This window comes from Prionailurus bengalensis, chromosome D4 (genome assembly GCF_016509475.1).
Source record: "Prionailurus bengalensis isolate Pbe53 chromosome D4, Fcat_Pben_1.1_paternal_pri, whole genome shotgun sequence".
Lineage (NCBI taxonomy): Eukaryota > Metazoa > Chordata > Mammalia > Carnivora > Felidae > Prionailurus > Prionailurus bengalensis.
In genome coordinates this window covers 61,506,818-61,525,989 of record NC_057359.1, presented here as the reverse complement: position 1 = coordinate 61,525,989, position 19,172 = coordinate 61,506,818, and the positions used below count along the sequence as shown (strand labels likewise).

General features: G+C 39.2%; 1 protein-coding gene across 3 annotated transcripts in view; it reads right to left on the bottom strand.

The window, feature by feature from the left end:
- Nucleotides 1–19,172, bottom strand: part of TGFBR1 (transforming growth factor beta receptor 1) — a 59,708-nt gene that overhangs the window by 20,921 nt on the left and 19,615 nt on the right. Inside the window, exons 1-3 of one of the 3 annotated variants that reach the window (XM_043567042.1) lie at nt 13,705–13,864; nt 7,720–7,965; nt 3,603–3,845 (exon numbers count right to left, since the gene is read on the bottom strand). In XM_043567042.1, the coding sequence (XP_043422977.1) occupies nt 3,603–3,845; nt 7,720–7,965; nt 13,705–13,813 (598 nt within the window). In that variant the 5' untranslated portion in view covers nt 13,814–13,864. Of the gene's footprint in view, nt 1–3,602; nt 3,846–7,719; nt 7,966–13,704; nt 13,865–19,172 lie in introns of those variants that run through there. The other 2 variants (XM_043567041.1, XM_043567040.1) reach the window with 2 other exon arrangements.

The following is a 19,172-nucleotide window of genomic DNA, read 5'->3' as shown; positions in this document are numbered from 1 at the left end:
GAAAGTTTTTCCTCTTTTCATCTAGAAGTTTCTCAAATGGGTCCTTTTCTCTCCTTGCTCTTTATCCTCCCCACCTATTGCAAAGTAGTTAGCAGTCTAATTATAAGCAATTGTTTTTGTTGATAAGGAGGCTGCTAGCTAAAAATAGATCTGTGAAAATTTCTTATTTAAATCAAGGAGCTCTTTAATATTATGAATAATCAATTCTTAGTTATGTTATTTAGTATAGATACTAATTCACAAGATTTTCTTAAAGCCTTTGAATGGGGTCACACGTCTAAAGATATAAAGTATACTTAAGAGTTAACTTCATGAAGCGACTCTGGGAGTTAGAAAGGCAAGGATAGGCACCTGGGTGGCTTAGTTGGTTAAATGGCAGGCTTGTGATTTCGGCTCAGGTCGTGATCTCACTCACAGTTGTGGGACTGAGTCCCGCATCAGGCTCTGCACTGAGCTTGGAGCCTGCTTGCAATGCTCTCTTTTCCTCTCTGCCCCTCACCTACTCTCTCTCTCTCTCTCTCTCTCACAAAACAGACAAATAAACTTAAAAAAAAAAAAAAAAGGCAAGGAGTACAAGAGAAAGGGGAACTGCAAATGGGAAGGATGAAAACGTCTAACACATTCAGGCCTCGTGTAAATGATACAGTCAAGAAAGGGGAAAGTTTTTGTGTCCCCATCATCACTGCATTCTAGATCCCAAACTAAAATTCAAAACCAAATCTAGATCTGTCATATTATCTATATTTAGTTACCACAACCCGCATGAATAAGTGAGCATTTTTAAAAAGTAATAATTTTCTTCTAAAGAGAAAAAGAAACAGGCCTAACTCAAATCTCTATGTTATCTGCTTTCCTCTTCTGTATCCTTAGAAATGCTTGTGAGAAACGTCAATATGCAGACAGGGTCCAAGCAGCTTCACATGCAGCAAAAGAGAAAAACGAGACCGGAACAACCACGTACATTCTAAGAGACCATAAGCATGAACAAGACATAATGAACAGTGGCCTAAGAGACTTACTCTCTTCCCCAAACTGGCACACATGCACATGCTCACACATAGTTTACAATCTAATGACAGCTTAAATAAGGGCCCACATACAGCCTGTGATTCAGATGAACGCAACAGGGATCAGGCTAGCTTCAGGGGTAGAGCTGCCCACGGTTTCCAAGTTAAAGACACAGTTTTTGAGAAACAGAGATCAGGCCTTTCCTCCATTATGGTCATGGTACTGAATAATGAACATATGAATTCATAACATGAAATGATTAGTTTCACCTTTCCTCAGTGAGTGAAAGGGCTAAAAAGGCTTTTATGTAAAGGCATTTTACTCACAGTCACGAGTCCCATGCATGAGACTAAGGCTTTATAATGAATAGAAGGTAAACGAGTGGCATTTTCTGCTATCATTCTACATAAGATAGCTTCTGTCTCAATAAATTTGGAGGCTATTCAGCACATAATGAACTATGACAGGGAAAGGAGGCCTTCAACTAAGTTTTTTTTTGTAATGCAGCAAATTATACTGCATGTCAGATTCTTCTTCCAAATACCTTTCCAATAAGAGTAACACCTGTCATTTGGACCTAACTACAATTTATCAGAACATCTTGTCTCATTTGAACCTCACAACAATCCAATGACGTGCAGAGGGCAGGGTTCATTACTTTCATTTTAAAGATAAAATAACTTGGGCATGAGACATCAGCTAACTGCCCAAAGCCACAGGGCTAGCAAACAGTGTAGACCAGTTTTTGCAGGGTGGAGCATAAAAGGAGAGAAAGAAAGTTTCAGACAGCAGAGTTGTAGTTCCCGATGTATCTAGAAATACAGATAAAATGGAAAAAGAAGAATTTCATTCTTTACTTCATGTCTGTATCTTAAAAGGTTAATAAATGTATTCTTATTCAGAAATCAGCTGCCATGCAGACAGCAACTTCTTCTTATGCTTTAGGTGGGCTTATTCCCCTTGAGGCCTGATACATTACTGCTATGCAGGAAGTATGGCAATAAGGAATGAATTCCAAATGATTTGTAGCCACTCTGATTTTCTGTGACTTTGGTCTTTGCTTATCATAGTTTTTTGGCCTAGGGTGACTTCTAGAATGAGCCAGATGTTCCTTGGGAACCCTCTGGACTATACTCAAAATCAGTGGAAAACCCCAGAGAAGCCTTAAAACAAGCTCTCTCCATTCCTCTTAGCACTCCGGCCCAAAGACTATCACACTTCAGTACCAAGGCTGCTCTATCTCAGTCCAACCTCTCACTGCCTCCCTGCTCACAACGATCTGAGGTCCCTACAGGCTGCCTTGAGAGACCTGAGTCGCAGCACAAGCCTGTGTGTGTACTAGTGTCATGGACACAAGTCACTTACTGAATATATATGGCCAAAGTCCATGGAAGACTTCAGGCCAAGAAGCCGGTTTCCTCGCGCTTAAATGAATAAACAGATACGCGTATAAATCTATACTCATTTCCTTAAAATAAACAGACATTTGTCACAGTGTGAAATTTCGTTGGTATCAGATGAGATTTCATGCTTCAGTCCTATTCCTACTCCAATCACAACTTCTGCTTTAATGTTCCTTTAGTTACTTGATTATAAAATTAGTGGAATTTTCATCATATATATTTTCAAATCTTCATTTCATCCATGAATCCAGGCTTTATCTGAAGTTTATTTATACTTTTCAAAAGACAGTGTTTCTCAGTATCTGCTCCAAATTTGTGATGAGGACATAGAAGCCCAAAAGAAGAAATACGGTTTAACCAAGGTCAGAGAGCCAACCAACGACAAAACTTGCACCAGAATCTTGATCTCTTGATTCCTAGCCCAGTGTCAAATTATACTATTAGAGAGGACAGGGGTCTTCCTCTCTCAGTGTCTTTTCAAGCTCATGCAACTGAAAAAATAAATCCCTTTCAGTTTAAACATGAAGTACTGCCATACCCAAATCCACTTCAAGAGATGATTCTGGCAATTAGCCAGTCTACTTCTGAAACCACAAGAATCAGCAAATGGAACTGAGAAAAGCAAACATCACAGAGGTCATGGATCCATAAAGCTATATTAGATAACAAGGTGGTTAGACATTTTTCTAAAGTGAGAAAACCATTCGTTTAACAAAAAAACTAGGTCTGAGCTAAGGACAGCAATTTCATATGTTAAAAAAGCAAATAACCTTAAAAATTCCAAAAACATTTTCTGCCATGTTTGCTTTCAAACATCAAAATAAAGCTGGTAAACAATCCTGAATAGAGTAGGTAGCTACAGATCATTTGAACATCTATGAACTTCAGCCTCACTCCTAAGAAATTAATTGTCCTTATTCTTTCTATCTCATGGGAGTCATAAGAAGGTGAGAAAGCTTTGAAATTTATACAAACATGAAGATGACTTACAAACTTACTTCAACATTAAAAGTACATTCTAATTCATCTACGATGAATTAGCCGCAGACCTTAACTGGCCTTAAAGCTGGAATTAGTATTTACACTATCTTAAGTTTTAAACACAATACGCCAATTGGCTTAGCCAACTAATAAATAATACAGTTAATCTTTAAAAGACTTCATAGGAAAAAGGAAAAACAAGTACGTTACCTGATCCAGAACCCGATGTTGTCATATCATAAATTAAATCTTTCAACGTAGTGCCCTCTGAAATAAAAGGACGATCTAAGGAAGGATCCTCTTCGTTTGGCACTCGATGGTGAATGACAGTACGATTATGGCAGATATAAACCATTAACATGAGTGAGATGCAGACGAAGCAGACTGGTCCAGCAATGACAGCTGCCAATTCGACGGGACCAAGGCCAGATGATGGCTTTCCTGAAAAAGGGCCTCAAATGAAATAAACATCAACAATAGCAAAAACACTGAAGGTGGCATCCACAATTTCCTAATCCTCCCCATTTCATGCACTTGGCCACTACTCCCATTAGTCAGAGAGCCTCATTCCAGCAGCTCATAGGGCTCAAACCCAGAACAAATAAATCATTTAGTCTTCTCCCATTGGCCCCCCTTTCATGATCATCAGGTCAGACAACATCCACTTACTCTTCTTCTGCTCTTCAGCCTCGTCTAAATAAAGCCAGTGACCACCAACATTCCAGGACATCCACACTATCACTCTCAGGTCACTAATAAAAGAACCAATGATCTGGGACACCTGGGTGGCTCAGTCACTTAAGCATCTGACTCTTGATTTCGGCTCAGGTCACGATCTCATAGTTCGTGGGATTGAGCCCCACACCACACTCTGTGCTGACAGCCTGCTTGGGATTTTCTTCCTCCCTTTCTCTCTGCCTCTCCTCCTCCTCCTCTCTCTCTCTCAAAAATAAGTAAATAAACAAATTAAAAAAAAATAATCTGGAAAAACTCCCATTAATGTCTTAAAAGTCCTTTTTTTAAATCAAGTTTTTAAATTTTAATTCCAGTATAGTTAACATACAGTGTTATATTAATTTCGGGTACATAGTACAGTGATTAAACAATTTTATACATTACTCAGTGCTCATCGTAAGTATTAAGTCTTTTTTTTAAAAAAAATTTTTTTTTTCAACGTTTATTTACTTTTGGGACAGAGAGAGACAGAGCATGAACGGGGGAGGGGCAGAGAGAGAGGGAGACACAGAATCGGAAACAGGCTCCAGGCTCCGAGCCATCAGCCCAGAGCCTGACGCGGGGCTCGAACTCACGGACCACAAGATCGTGACCTGGCTGAAGTCGGACGCTTAACCGACTGCACCACCCAGGCGCCCCATAAGTCTTTTTTTTTTAAAGAAGTTTGGCTTGTCTTCTTATTCCAAGGCCAATAATATATACAAATGGCAGCCCCACATGGGGCTCGAACTCAGGACCCTGAGACCAAGAGTCATATGCTCTTCCAACTGAGCCAGCCAGACACCCTTCCACCCATTTTTTTAAATGTAAAATATATCTTTTGCTTTGTTAATAGAGTTTACATGTATATACTTCCTAGTCTATGTTAACCACTTGTACTTTTTTTAATTTTTATTTTTTAAAGTTTATTGGAGTGTGCCCATGCTCTCATAAGTGGGAGAGGGGCAAAGAGAAAAAGAGAAAAAGAGAGAAAGAGAGTAGAGAGAGAGAGAGAGAGAGAGAATCCCAAGCAGGCTGGGCACTGTCTGCTCAGAGCCCAACATGGGGCTTGATCTCACTAACCAAGAGATCATGACTTGAGCCAAAATCAAGAGTCAGACATTTACCACTTGGACTTTTATTTCAAGATCATTTATATTCTTATAATCTCTTAATAACTAACATTTTGCATTATTTCAGAAACACATTAATTACATTGGCATTAATCCTGAGCCTTGCTGGTTCACTGCTCAGAACCATTTCTTTCATATCACAACTTTCCCATTCTTGAGATCTTTACTTGGATTGATTTCTTATGATAGAATCCTAATTCTTATAATTTCTTTTAAGAAGAGTACATGGGTTCTTATACACTGAATACTTATTATCTAAAAATGGCTGTTGTTTTTATACATAGAAAATCTTGGCAGACCTAAGGAATTTTAGGTAACAATTAATATATGATGTTCCATTAACTTCTGATATTTAAAAAAGCAGAAAATCTGAACTTTTTCTTCTTTTTAGAGGTAATCAGTGTTCACTTGTGCCGAATGCATAAGCAATTTTTTTCTTCATTCTTGAAACTGACATTTTATTATATGTATTTCATTACGTATTTTTTCATTAATTTTGCATAACATTCTTCTCTTCTGTCTGCTCATTTGTCATTTTCTGGAATTTTTGTAGTAAGTGTATTGGATCACCTAGATTTATCCTCTATAGCTCTTAATTTGCTCACCCTCTTTTCTCCCTGAATTATAACACAATTTCTCAAGCTTATCTTGCCTTAAGCTTGTATCACACTTAACTATAAAATATTAGTATCCAGTCTGCTATTCACTCTCAATACTGCATTTTTAAAAATAATTCATCAGTTGAGCTTTTCATCTAAAAGTGATCTTTAGGGGTGCCTGGGTGGCTCAGTCAGTTAAACGTCCGACTTCGGCTCAGGTCATGATCTTACGGTTTGTGAGTTCCAGCTCCGCATCAGGCTCTGTGCTAACAGCTCAGAGCCTGGAGCCTGCTTTGGATTCTATGTCTCCCTCTCTTTCTGCCCCTCCCCTGCTCTCTGTCAAAAATAAATAAACATTAATAAATAAAATAAATAAATAAATAAATAAATAAATAAATAAATAAATAAATAAAATAAAAATGATCTTTAACTGAAAATGGACTTTAGACTGTCTGGGAGTTCTTCCCTATCATGAGGTAAGTCTTTTTCATAGGATTGATTCATCCAGTTCAGTTCACTTCTGAACCACTGAATCTTTTCATTTGGTAAAAAAAATTTTTTTTTTGCTGTTTGCTTTTCAGAGACCTGGGAATGAGGGATTTATGTATGTTGAGCATTAGAAATGAAGTGAGTTCTTCACAAGGCTTTATGAGTCTTCATTTAGATATTTCAAGCCAAATGGAAATGGGAAATTGTGGAATTATAATTTTTCTTTGTCATTTTAGAATTGCAGATGCCTAAACAGAAGTCAGAAAAATCAGTCTGATAGAAACTTGCCATGGGGAGCTTCCCCACCATGCTGAAAGGTCTGGTTTTACTTTGCTGTTATCACTTGAATGAAGTGCAGGACTGCCTCGCTCTGTAACCTGTGGGGCTGGCCCTTTTCTGCTGGGCCACAGCAGTGCTTCCTACTCTAATTAGCACGATGCCTGGACCAACTCGGAGTGGAGAGGGAGCACTGTGGTTGCCTCCGTGACCAATGAAAGCAGGTGCTTCCTAAAGAAGGATGGGGCATTTCCTCCTGTAACCTCCTCACCCGAGTGCCTCAGTGTAAGGTTAGGTGGGATTCTGTAAGAGGTGCTTTCGTGTACTTCTCTTCATCTGGGTAGTCAATTCTTCACTAGTCTGATGCTATCTGCACTATAAATTATAGAAGTTTCTCACAAATATAGGCATGAGGCTGGTATTCTTCCATTAATTCTGCTAGCATGAATACAGGTTTCCCCCACTTTTATATTGAATATTCTATATTGCCACTGTAGAAATTCAGGATTTGAGGAAAGTGATGGAAGCAGTTAAATACATATGCTCAGGCTAACATCTTAAACCAGAACCTGAACATTAATCTAATTCTAAGAATTTATGAAGCCTTCAAATTCCTGGCTTGGCCAGAACACTGTTAAATGTAAACTATGGTGAAGGACCAAAAGCCCCGAAATCTATATATAATGATTTGTATATAAAGATCATAAAGCAAAGTTAAATTACAAAATGAAGGCATCTGGACTGTTTAGTGCTGCACTCAATTCCTGCCCATTACCGACTGCTTTAAAAGGCTGGGGCATCATACAAGGAAGAGAAGGCCACTCTGGAGGACAAAGCAGGGACACTCTGAGGATGTACTGCTGCAGCAGCCCTGTCAGAATCCGCCTTAAAGAGGATGGCCTTTTAGGCATAACAGACCTCAGAGAAAGTCTATTATTGGAACCACGTTCTCCAACAACACACACCCAGCAGGCAGGATCTTGGCTAGTCCTATAACTCTACGACTATGGACAAGTTCCTTCTTGCCTCTCCACAGAGCAAGGTTTTAGTTCTAAAACCTGGGTCAGAATCAGCTTTTCTTGCAGTATTAGAGAAAAGTCATACACAACCACTTACCAACAGTCGGGAGTTCTATTTTATTGCAGTGGTCCTGATTGCAGCAATACGTTGTAGTGACAGAGCCGGTTTTTGAAGACGGTGCACACACAAACGGCCTGTCTCGGGGAATTAGGTCAATTTCAGCTATACACATGCTATTGTGTATAACTTTGTCTGTGGTCTCTGTGACAGAGACAAAGCAGAGCCCATCTGTCACACAAGTAAAATTGTCTTTTGTACAAAGGTGGCAGAAACACTGTAATGCTGGGAAAAGAGAAGATTCTATTAGAAAAAATTCTCAAGGTTCACAATATGAAGTTATCCCATATTCACTAAAATAATACATTCCTGATCCTATAATAATACAATTTCTTTGCACTGTTCAAAAAATAAAATGCTTATTTCTCTCAGAAGTTCCAAATTCTGTTGAGAAGCACACATACATAGGAGTCAAATGTGATAAAATCGGGACCGAGGTTTTTTTCTAAAACTTTTTGGTTTACAAGTACAGAAAAATTCTTACAAGTAATTTCATCAAGGTAAGGCTCTCCCATTTGAAACACAGTACATGTAAATTTTTAATGGTTATTCTTATCAGCCCAAAGCTATGTATTCACATATTCCCCCACCTGGAAGCAATATGTGAAAATACAACTACCTACTTCACTAGAGGTTGGAAATATCATTTGGGTGGATTTATGGTAATGGAGTAATGGAAATAGATTTGTATTTCTCTTTCCTCTTGTGCAAACCCTGAGAAAGGCATGTATCTTCTAGCTAGGATTAGGGTGCTTGCTCAGTAAGCCAAGGAGACTGCACCAGTTAAGGCAATCATAGACTGGAGAAACACTAGCAACATGCCCAGTTGTATCTTTTGATCTTTATGGCTTAACTGGAGAAGTGACTCCTTCAGGGAAGTCTTCCCGTAATTACCAACACCTTCCCCTACAAACAGACACAGACCTTCCACCATGGTCTCCAATGAGGTTAAGTGCTTCCCAAAGCACACATTAACAGGATTGCTATATTTTTTCTCTCCCCTATGAAACTATAAGCATATTGCAGGCAGAGATCCATATTAATCATTTCTGTAAATCCATGTCTAGCAGGCCTGTTACATACCACCATTCAAAAAACTTTTGTTAGGGGCGCGTGGGTGGCTCAGTCGGTTAAGCGTCCGACTTTGGCTCAGGTCATGATCTCGCAGTTCGTGAGTTCGAGCCCTGCATTGGGCTCTGTGCTGACAGCTTGGAGCCTGGAGCCTGCTTCAGATTCTGTGTCTCCCTCTCTCTCTGCCCCTCCCCTGCGGGCACTATGTCCCTCTCTCTCTCTCTCAAAAATAAACATTAAAAAAATTAAAAAAAAAAACACTTTTGTTAAATGAATGATAGAATGGGCACTTAGATTTCACTACAAACTCATGAAACTGCAAAACACAGTTATGTCCTTAGGTCCAAACAAACTTCCCAATTACTCGTTGGAGAGGAAAACGTTACAGTCCAGATATGTAGTACACAGAATGGCTACCTATGATGAGACCAAGGAGGTCCACAGAAACAGCATATCTAAAAAAAGAATAGCTAGACAGGCAGGCCAGAAGAAAGCTAACTCTCTGAACAGCTTACTGTGCAGCAAAGGAGAACTCAACAGGCTTGTGATGCTCAAATGTTGCATATTCCCAAGAAAGGCCTGTTTAGGACTGGCCCTTGGCTAGTCCCTAGGCAATAAGCTCTGAGCCCTTGGCATATTCTCCCTGATACAAACACTGCAAACCTGTGTGACTGAGACCCAATAAAAACTCTGGACACCAAGGCTCCACTGAGCTTGCAAAGCTGCAACACTCTGCACGTGCTGTCACAGTGATGCTGAGCTACGGAGTGAGTGCACTTGTGCCACTGCACTGGGCCAGCACACCTGGAAGCTGGCACCTGGTTGCTCCTGGGATTTGCCCCATGTGCCTTTTCCTTTTGAGGATTTGAATATGTATCTTTTCCACTGTAATAAGCCATAACCATGAGTACAACAGCTTTTCTGAGTCCTGTTAGTCCTAGCAAATCACTGGGCCTAAGGGTGGTCTTGGGGACCTCAACTCACTTGCTAAAACCAAACTCAGGAATGTCAGGATTGCCTCAAGCAAGTGCTTCTTGGTTGCTGGATTAACTAATATACTTACTACCTTTACAGACCAGCAACGTTTTACCTTAGTCGTCATAAAAAAAAAAAAAAAAAAAAATTGTTCTTTCTTCTTCTTAAATAGTTCAGCTATTTGAATTAACTCCTCCCAAACACAAGAAGAACTAAAAAGAGTATTAAAAAAGACACAGTCATAGTCCATAGTCTAATACTTAAAGATTATTAAAAGAGACAGTTATTCACAGTGATTATAGGTTCCCTGGGTATAATTTCCTAAGGAGGGATTCTGACTAAAAAATCCATGGACTGGTTTCAGGGATACATGAATGTCATGAAACTGCAGGTCAAATATATGGCTTTCAAGGTTTGTTGCTTTCAGCAGAATCACAAAGGAGTCTGTCACCCACAAAAGATCACAACCACCACCATAGAAGACTGTCATCATTCTCTCCTGAATCCTCTGTACTCATGGTTAGTCAATCGACCAATACTGTCTAACCATTAGTTTTATCAGTTACTCTACCAAAAGCTTAGTGTACCAAGACTAACTTATGGTTCCAGCACCTGAAGAGCTCCAAGGTCTACAGAAGGCGAACGCTACGATACAGTGTGTAATTGCTATGTATAAAAAATACTGCCATGAATACTCTCTCAATTCTAAGATCTTCATCTTCTCTCTTAGCATATATGAAATGAGACCTACATGCTTGGCCTAACAAGACTTTTACTTTTGGATTCCAACTTACAGCTCCCTTTGCAAATTCCATCTAAGGCCACACATTTCCCACCATCATGTCTTTCATGGCCATGGTCTTCACACATACTATCTTTCTGCTTCATTTAAACCCACCTCTCATCCTTTAAGACCCTATTCAAACAAGATCTTTTCCATGATACGCTCTAAACTCTTCCCCACCCTTAAGATAACTGGGTGGGTCCTTATGATACATTTCCTAGTCTTCTTTGTGGACCTTTAAGACTTGTCAGATCGAACAAATCACTCTATTTATAGTTTGCTGTTAAAGGGTCTCTCATTACATTAAGAAGGGCCAAGTTTTTTAAAATTTGTTTTCCCACTGTTTAATCCTGGACTCTTAGATGGTGATCACAAAAATACATGCTGACACAGTATTTCCCAAACCAGAGGTCCCAAGTATGTTGGGAGAAAAAGGGGAGTCTACAAATTGTGTACAAAAAAATTTTTAATGCTTTCATTTAAAAGATAATCTAGGGGCGCCTGGGTGGCTCAGTCGGTTGAGCGTCCGACTTCGGCTCAGGTCATGATCTCGCGGTCCATGAGTTCGAGCCCTGCGTCGGGTTCTGTGCTCACAGCTCAGAGCCTGGAGCCTGCTTCCAATTCTGTGTCTCCCTCTCTCTGACCCTCCCCCGTTCATGCTCTGTTTCTCTCCATCTCAAAAATAAATAAACGTTAAAAAAAAATTTTTTAAAAATAAAAATAAAATAAAAGATAATCTAAAATGAATGATAAAAATTCTGGATCATAAGTAACCACAATCTAAACAAGTACTGTCAGTAGGCTGTCTTTCACTGATACTTCTTTGGTTGTATTAAGATCTCCCTCAGGCCAAACGTTTCTCATGGCACACTGTGCAAGGAAAGGTCTCATTGTAACTGTAACCAACAGTGAAAAATACTGTACAGGAAACTAGAATCATCAAAGCATATGACAATACAGGCATCGTCAAAAGCCAACAAACAGTCTAACAGCTAATACCATATATATATGCTGCAAGTATTCCACGGGTCCTATCTTTGTAGTACAATTGCAAAAGTTCATTAGAAATAAATGTGGATGGAAGTACCCAATGACATTTTTCCATTCTCACTTCCAGCATGAGCTGGTATAGAGAACCATTTATTTAATAAAGACTTCAGTAATGTCATCATGTTAACCTCATCTCCGAGTGAACACCACAGCTGACATCTCATTAAAACCGGTATTTAAGGAATGTTTGCTGGCAAGTGTTTTGGTCAGACATGAGGTCTGATTATCCCGAACTTAAAAACAAAGCCTTAAAGTCATTAATAGCACCTTGCACAACATTACTTACAGAGAATGGATACTTGCAGCTTTTAGTATCACTCAAGTGAAAACAGAGAAACAGATTTAAAATGGCATGAGACCTGAGGCTATTTTTTTCTATTGTGAAACCTAAACATCACCTGTCTCACCGAATAACTATTAACTTGAAATTTGTTAGTTTCATAGTTGTCTTTGTATTTAATTTGCAGTCTTGGTTTATAGTTATAAATGAGCCAAAAACAATAAAAAAATGTTTATCTAGTTTCACAGCTATACAATTTAAGTAACATGAAAAATACATTCTGCATGTTTCCTTTTAAAGGGGTTACTACTTATGGAAAGTTTGAGAAAATTAGGGCTAAAGGGCTTCTCTGAACAAGTGTCTTTCAACAAGAATAGATCACTGGACAAATATAAACTTCACTTAACATAAAGCTTAACCAGATTAGGGTTTATTTCTTGAGAGAATTTTAAAATTCTATTTTACTACTCTAAAGCAGGGTTGAGACTGAATACAAGATTGCTGTTAAACATATATGATGTTTAGAGTTGACATATATGATGACAGTTCAGAGAAAAAATAAAACAAGAATTTAAAAATTTCCATCAATTCATGAGCTTTAATTCTCATTTTTTTAATTCAAATTTATTTTATGAATAGATAGATCTGACCCCTAGCTACCTCTCTTTATTAATTAGGCTGTTGTTAATTTTTAAACGCACATACAGGGCAAAATTTCTATCTAAAAAAGGTGTACAATGATGTCTTCTTCCCACTCCAGAGCCCAGGTTTCACACCCTCCTCTGCAGCATCCTTTAACACCAGCCCACCAACTCAACTCTTTCATTCTGCAACTTCTCACTGAGCATATCTATCTATCTGCCAGGTACTGCGCAGGCTGCGGGGTGTAGGGATGAATAAGACAAGTATCTGGACTGCAGGAGCTCAGCAGGGTGGATTAAATGGAGCACTGAAATCCAGGGTCCGGAGGACAATGATCAAAGCGCTTCAACTCTGCCAAGGTAGAAGGGATATCAAGAAAAGCTTCACAGGCCATCTGAGTCAGAACTTGGAGCATATGTAAATCTGCTAGATAGCTGAAGGTGAGAAAGTTGTCCTGACAGCTTTTTGTCCTGAGGTTTTTTCTCCTCAGTGGCAGGATTTTATCCTTGGTGGCTAGCATCCCAAATGTTAATGAGACCATCAGATTTCAATAACTATTCAAGATATTAACCAAAATGGTTTCATTTCATCAGCAAAATGAACATAATCCCTTCCTGACCTATTTCATCATCTCAACGAGATCGTCAAATGAGATACTGTACAATAGCACATCTTGAAACTACTAATATAAATCATATGTGACCACACAGAATTATCACATATAATAAATGGCGTTGTTCCACACACAGTTTTTATTTGTAGGCCACCAAAGAAACGCGTCTTCCCCAAAGTAGTACGTAAAGTTCCACTGTACAGTCCTAGACAGGGCTGCAGGAAACCTTGAAGACTGTCTCATTCTAATTCAGTTCCGTCATTTTATTAATGCAGAAACTAAAACTGAGGAGTACCAAAATAATTTATAACAACATCCTACCCATGTTACAGGTGGATGTGAATTCCCACTACATTTTCATCACAAACATGTGATGGTATTGGTATCTGTATGTTTCTGAGTTAGTATCCAGATATTAAATAACTCAAATCTTTCAAGACTCCCCAGTGGTTCAATAGGACAGCTTCTTGTTTGGACCCCTAGAGTTGGGCTTTTCTGCCTGACAGCAAAGATACGAATCAAACTCCCTGTTCAGTACCTTTCTCCTACCTTGGTCACCTTTTGCTTCCAGGCCCCAATATCTACCAGCAGCTACAGCTTCCTCCATTCTATGATGCACATTTTCCCACACTCTCACTTCTGAAATCTGCATCTGCATTACAATCAAGGTAAAAAGAAAACTTCAGCCTCTGGACAGAAAGGTAAGACACGATATTGCTACTGCAACCGAACCATGTACAAACTTGGCTATGTATAGAAGGAATTACTGATTTAATTATCACTTTAATTATTTGCATTGGTATCTCTCCTGCAAATAAAATTTAGCTTAACCTTATTCCCCATTAAGGTCTTCAGGCAGATTTCACTACGATTCAGCACTGCAATGAAAAGCCACTGCGTTCACAGAAAACTGTCAATCCCATGCCAGGAAATACAATTACTAGCAATAGAAATTTCCAAAGACTGCAAAATAAATCACAGAATTTTCAAAATTAGAAGATGTTGGTGTGATGTGAAGGACTGCCAGAAACCAAACATCTAGCTGTCAAAGAAAGTGACAACAGTAAAGAGAGACAGCGGGACTCCTGGGGTTATCAATTTCACTGATGGTGATAAATCCCAAATTGAGATTCTAGCACTTGGTCCCAACTATAAAGGAAATTTCCATCATTGCTTCATTTGAGTGTGTCTGGAGGTCACACATCAAAACCCTATTCTTTCTACCTCCCTTCACTGCTAGATAGTCAGCTAGGGCCACCCAGGGCTGATTCACAAACCCAGGTACCCTGCTAAACAAGTGGAAAAGCAGACAGCCTGCGAACAGTACACAGAACAGACAGGTCTATGACCTTTGTTGATTAAATAAAAACTGGCACCAGAAACCTTGTCTTCCCAGGCCAATAACTTACTCCCCGCTTTATGCATATACTTCAATACTCCCTCCTTTTTCAACCCTTGTTGTTTGGTCTCACGATCCTTCTTTCCCTCTATCAAGTACTTGACTGAAACATCTGTTGAAATTCACTAGTGATGCCTTTCTGGTGAAATTCAATGTTCTTTTCTAAAATTCTTCAGGATATGAGACACACTGACACATTGTTCTTTATTAGTTTACATGACACCACACTTCCATGTCCACAGTCAGCCCTCTGCTACCTCTCAGATCTACATCTCTACACTTCTTGGCCTTGTGCTCCAAACTCATATTTTAACTGCCTTCCAAGAAACACTCTGCTTGGCTTGCCTTTTACTGCAAAGTCAACACATTTAAAACCAAAATACAACATTATTCCTCTAATAGTGGGAGATGTAATCAAAGGGCCCCACAAGGACTCAGGTTCCTTCATTGCTGAGACAGCTCAGCAGTAAAAAAGCAACAGGAGGATGAAGATTTCCCTCTCAGAGACTGAATTCCAATCTTTTCACCACTCTGACTTTGCGGGTGATGACCCTTACTTTCCCTTACCCTTCCCATTATAGCACAATTATGTGTTGCCACCTAGTGAGAGTATTCCCAAATATTACAAATATGCACCAAAAGACAGGTAAAGGACATGAATGATGCCTTTATTCAGTCTGCTTAGCTACTGTTAAAAACTGAAGATCATACCACTGTTGGCAAGGATGAAGGCAAAAGTTAGAATACATACAAACCCTTTTAGGTACTGCTGGCAACCCCGCTACAATCTTGTCCGCGCCCCACTCCAGTTCTGCCTCCGGTCTTCCCTCTAGGCCCAGTGCCACACCCTCTCTCAAGGAGTCTGGTCCTCTCTTCTCTTCTCCCTGCTCCAGCTCTGGGGAAAGCATACTAGGTTCTCTTCTTTTGTAAATATGCTGCCAATCTCTGTAAACAAGGCTAAAACCCTGACCACCAACAGGGTTTTATTCTTCCAAGTACTCAGTGGTTCTTCTCAACTCCACCCCCTTAGGGTTACCTGGCAGCTGTAATGTCAAAGTGAGCTTGTCAAAACACCAAGCACCATACAGCGTGAAAGCCAATTCTCTAGTCTAGTCCGGATAACATTCCACTCCCAAATTTAGGGCTTTAAAACAAAAATATGATTTACCCAGAAATGTTTCCAGAAAGTCCAAGGACTTAAGAAACATTTCTAATTCAACATACAACTCCAACCTGGAGGACTAGGGCACGCCTAAATTCTCAATCACTTGTTTTTTGTTTTTTTGTTTTTTACAATACTTCCATTTTCTAGTCTCCTGAGCTCCATGGAATTAGTTGATATAAAGTTAACTGATATCCAAGAAAAACACACTAAGAACAGGCTGCCTCAATGGCAAGATGAGATTTAACAGGGACAATTAATATAAAGGCCTTCGTTTAGGCTCAAATAAAATAAACTGCATAAATACAGGATAAAGATTTGCTTAGCAAATTTGGGGAATCTGTTTAACAACAGATTTTTAAAAGTCAACAGCATTTACTGTTAACTGTAGCCATGGTGATAGGGGAGACAGAGAGAGAACTGGGCACAAAATTCCACAAATGTCCAAATAATAAATAATCAGTGTTACTTGAACATCCATCTGCTATGTAAATATGGGTCAGAAAAATCAAAGAACGAATTCGACAAAGTTTGACTGGAAAGGTATCCTAGCCGTGGAGACAACTACCTCATTTTATAGACCTAGTGTCTATTTGTCTCACTCCAATACTAAATCAAATCATGAGGTCAGGATGTGGTAAATTTTGTTTCATAAGAAGCATTTCCTTACTACAGCTCCTCCCTACAATGAACTGACTGCCTCACAGAAGATTATGACTTCTCTATCATTAGAGATATTTAAGCAGAGGCTTAATGACCAATAGTCAGAATTTGTGAAGTAGGGATCTCCTGCACTAAGTAAAGGGTTGATGTAAAACTAAAACTCTACAATTCTTCAAATAGTAAGATTCTATTGTTACAAGTTGCATCAAATATTAAACATCCATACTTTCCTTTTTTTTTTTTTTTTTAAATATTTGTTTATTTTTGAATGAGCAAGGAGGGGCAGAGAAAGAGGGAGACAGAGGATCTGAAGCAGGCTCCACACTGACAGCACGGAGCCCAATGCAGGGCTCAAACTCACAAACTGCAAGATGATGACCTGATGCTTAACCAATTGAGCCACCCAGGCGCCCCTCCATGTTTTCATTTTTTGACTAATTCAACTTAAGTTGACATCTTCAAGGTACAGCATTTAGGGTAGCAAAACTCATTGTATAATTGTTTGTTCATCTATTTCCTCCACTACACTGTAGGTTAGTATTTTATGAGTATTTTATGCATCTCTGCATTCCTAGGTCCAGAATCCAGAAAGGATCCAGTATGATTCTTGAATAAACATCCCAGGAGTATCTCTTTTGTATGTGGGTGGTCACTAGCACCAGGGTCCTCAATTAAATGACCAAGCAACCAAATTTTTTTACTTTTAACTACCTTCATTTTTGAAGTCTTTTTCCCATCTCTCAATGCTCTCCTTTCAACTGTCTGAAATTCCCACTTAAGTACCTCCCTTAAGTCCATTTGATGGACAATACCCCATCATCCAGAATAACCTCTTCCTCCATATAAATGGAAGGCAACCTGACACTTCCAAGGTTACAAATGAACATACCCTCTGACCTAGAAGGAATGTAGCCTACAGATATACTTTACATGTGAAAAGTGCCTAACATACATGGTTATTAATTTCCTAAGAATTTTATACTAGGTTGTTTCTAATCCTGCCTATGCATCTATCAATAGAACTGGTGAAATAACATGATGGTATCACTAAAATGGAAGACCATACAGCTACAAAAAAAAAAAGATTGATGTTTTCATAAAAAATTGTTTTCAAAAAAATTGATGATGATTAACATAGACTAACCCCTAAGATGTATTAAGTAAAAATCTGGGGGCACCTGGGTGGCTTAGTCAGTTGACCATCTGACTCTTGATTTCAGTTCAAGTCATGATCCCAGGGTCGTGGGATCAAGCCCAACATTGGGCTCTGTGTTGAGTATGGAGCCTGCTTGAGATTCTTTCTCTCACTCTACCCCTCTTCTCTGATCAGGCTCTCTCTCTAAAAAACAACTGCATAGTGCAGAACAGTATATTTAATACAGTAACATTTTGGCTAAAAAGCAAAGGTAGGAAGGAAAGAAGAAAGGAAAATGCATATACACATTGGCTTGTACATATTACAAAGCATCTCCCTGGAAATACAAAAGCAATAGGTAACACTGACTTCCACAGAAGGGAACTGGGTACCCAGATGATAGGGATGGGAGGAGACTTTTCACTACACACACCTTTGTACTTTTTGAATTTAGAAAAATGTGAGTGTATTATATCTATTCAGTGTCATAAAAAAATAAAAAATGCCTTTCTATGCTCCATCCCTTTCTCCTTTTTTTTTTTTATTTTTTTTATTTTTTTATTTTTATGAAATTTATTGACAAATTGGTTTCCATACAACACCCAGTGCTCATCCCAAAAGGTGCCCTCCTCAATACCCATCACCCACCCTCTCCTCCCTCCCACCCCCCATCAACCCTCAGTTTGTTCTCAGTTTTTAACAGTCTCTTATGCTTTGGCTCTCTCCCATTCTAACCTCTTTTTTTTTTTTTTTTTCCTTCCCCTCCCCCATGGGTTCCTGTTCAGTTTCTCAGGATCCACATAAGAGTGAAACCATATGGTATCTGTCTTTCTCTGTATGGCTTATTTCACTTAGCATCACACTCTCCAGTTCCATCCACGTTGCTACAAAAGGCCATATTTCATTTTTTCTCATTGCCACGTAATATTCCATTGTGTATATAAACCACAATTTCTTTATCCATTCATCAGTTGATGGACATTTAGGCTCTTTCCATAATTTGGCTATTGTTGAGAGTGCTGCTATGAACACTGGGGTACAAGTGGCCCTATGCATCAGTGCTCCTGTATCCCTTGGATAAATTCCTAGCAGTGCTATTGCTGGGTCATAGGGTAGGTCTATTTTTAATTTTCTGAGGAACCTCCACACTGCTTTCCAGAGCGGCTGCACCAATTTGCATTCCCACCAACAGTGCAAGAGGGTTCCCGTTTCTCCACATCCTCGCCAGCATCTATAGTCTCCTGATTTGTTCATTTTGGCCACTCTGACTGGCGTGAGGTGATACCTGAGTGTGGTTTTGATTTGTATTTCCCTGATAAGGAGCGACGCTGAACATCTTTTCATGTGCCTGTTGGCCATCCGGATGTCTTCTTTAGAGAAGTGTCTATTCATGTTTTCTGCCCATTTCTTCACGGGGTTATTTGTTTTTCGGGTGTGGAGTTTGGTGAGCTCTTTATAGATTTTGGATACTAGCCCTTTGTCCGATATGTCATTTGCGAATATCTTTTCCCATTCCGTTGGTTGCCTTTTAGTTTTGTTGGTTGTTTCCTTTGCTGTGCAGAAGCTTTTTATCTTCATAAGGTCCCAGTAATTCACTTTTGCTTTTAATTCCCTTGCCCTTATGAAAAGCCCACAGCTAACATCATCCTCAACGGGGA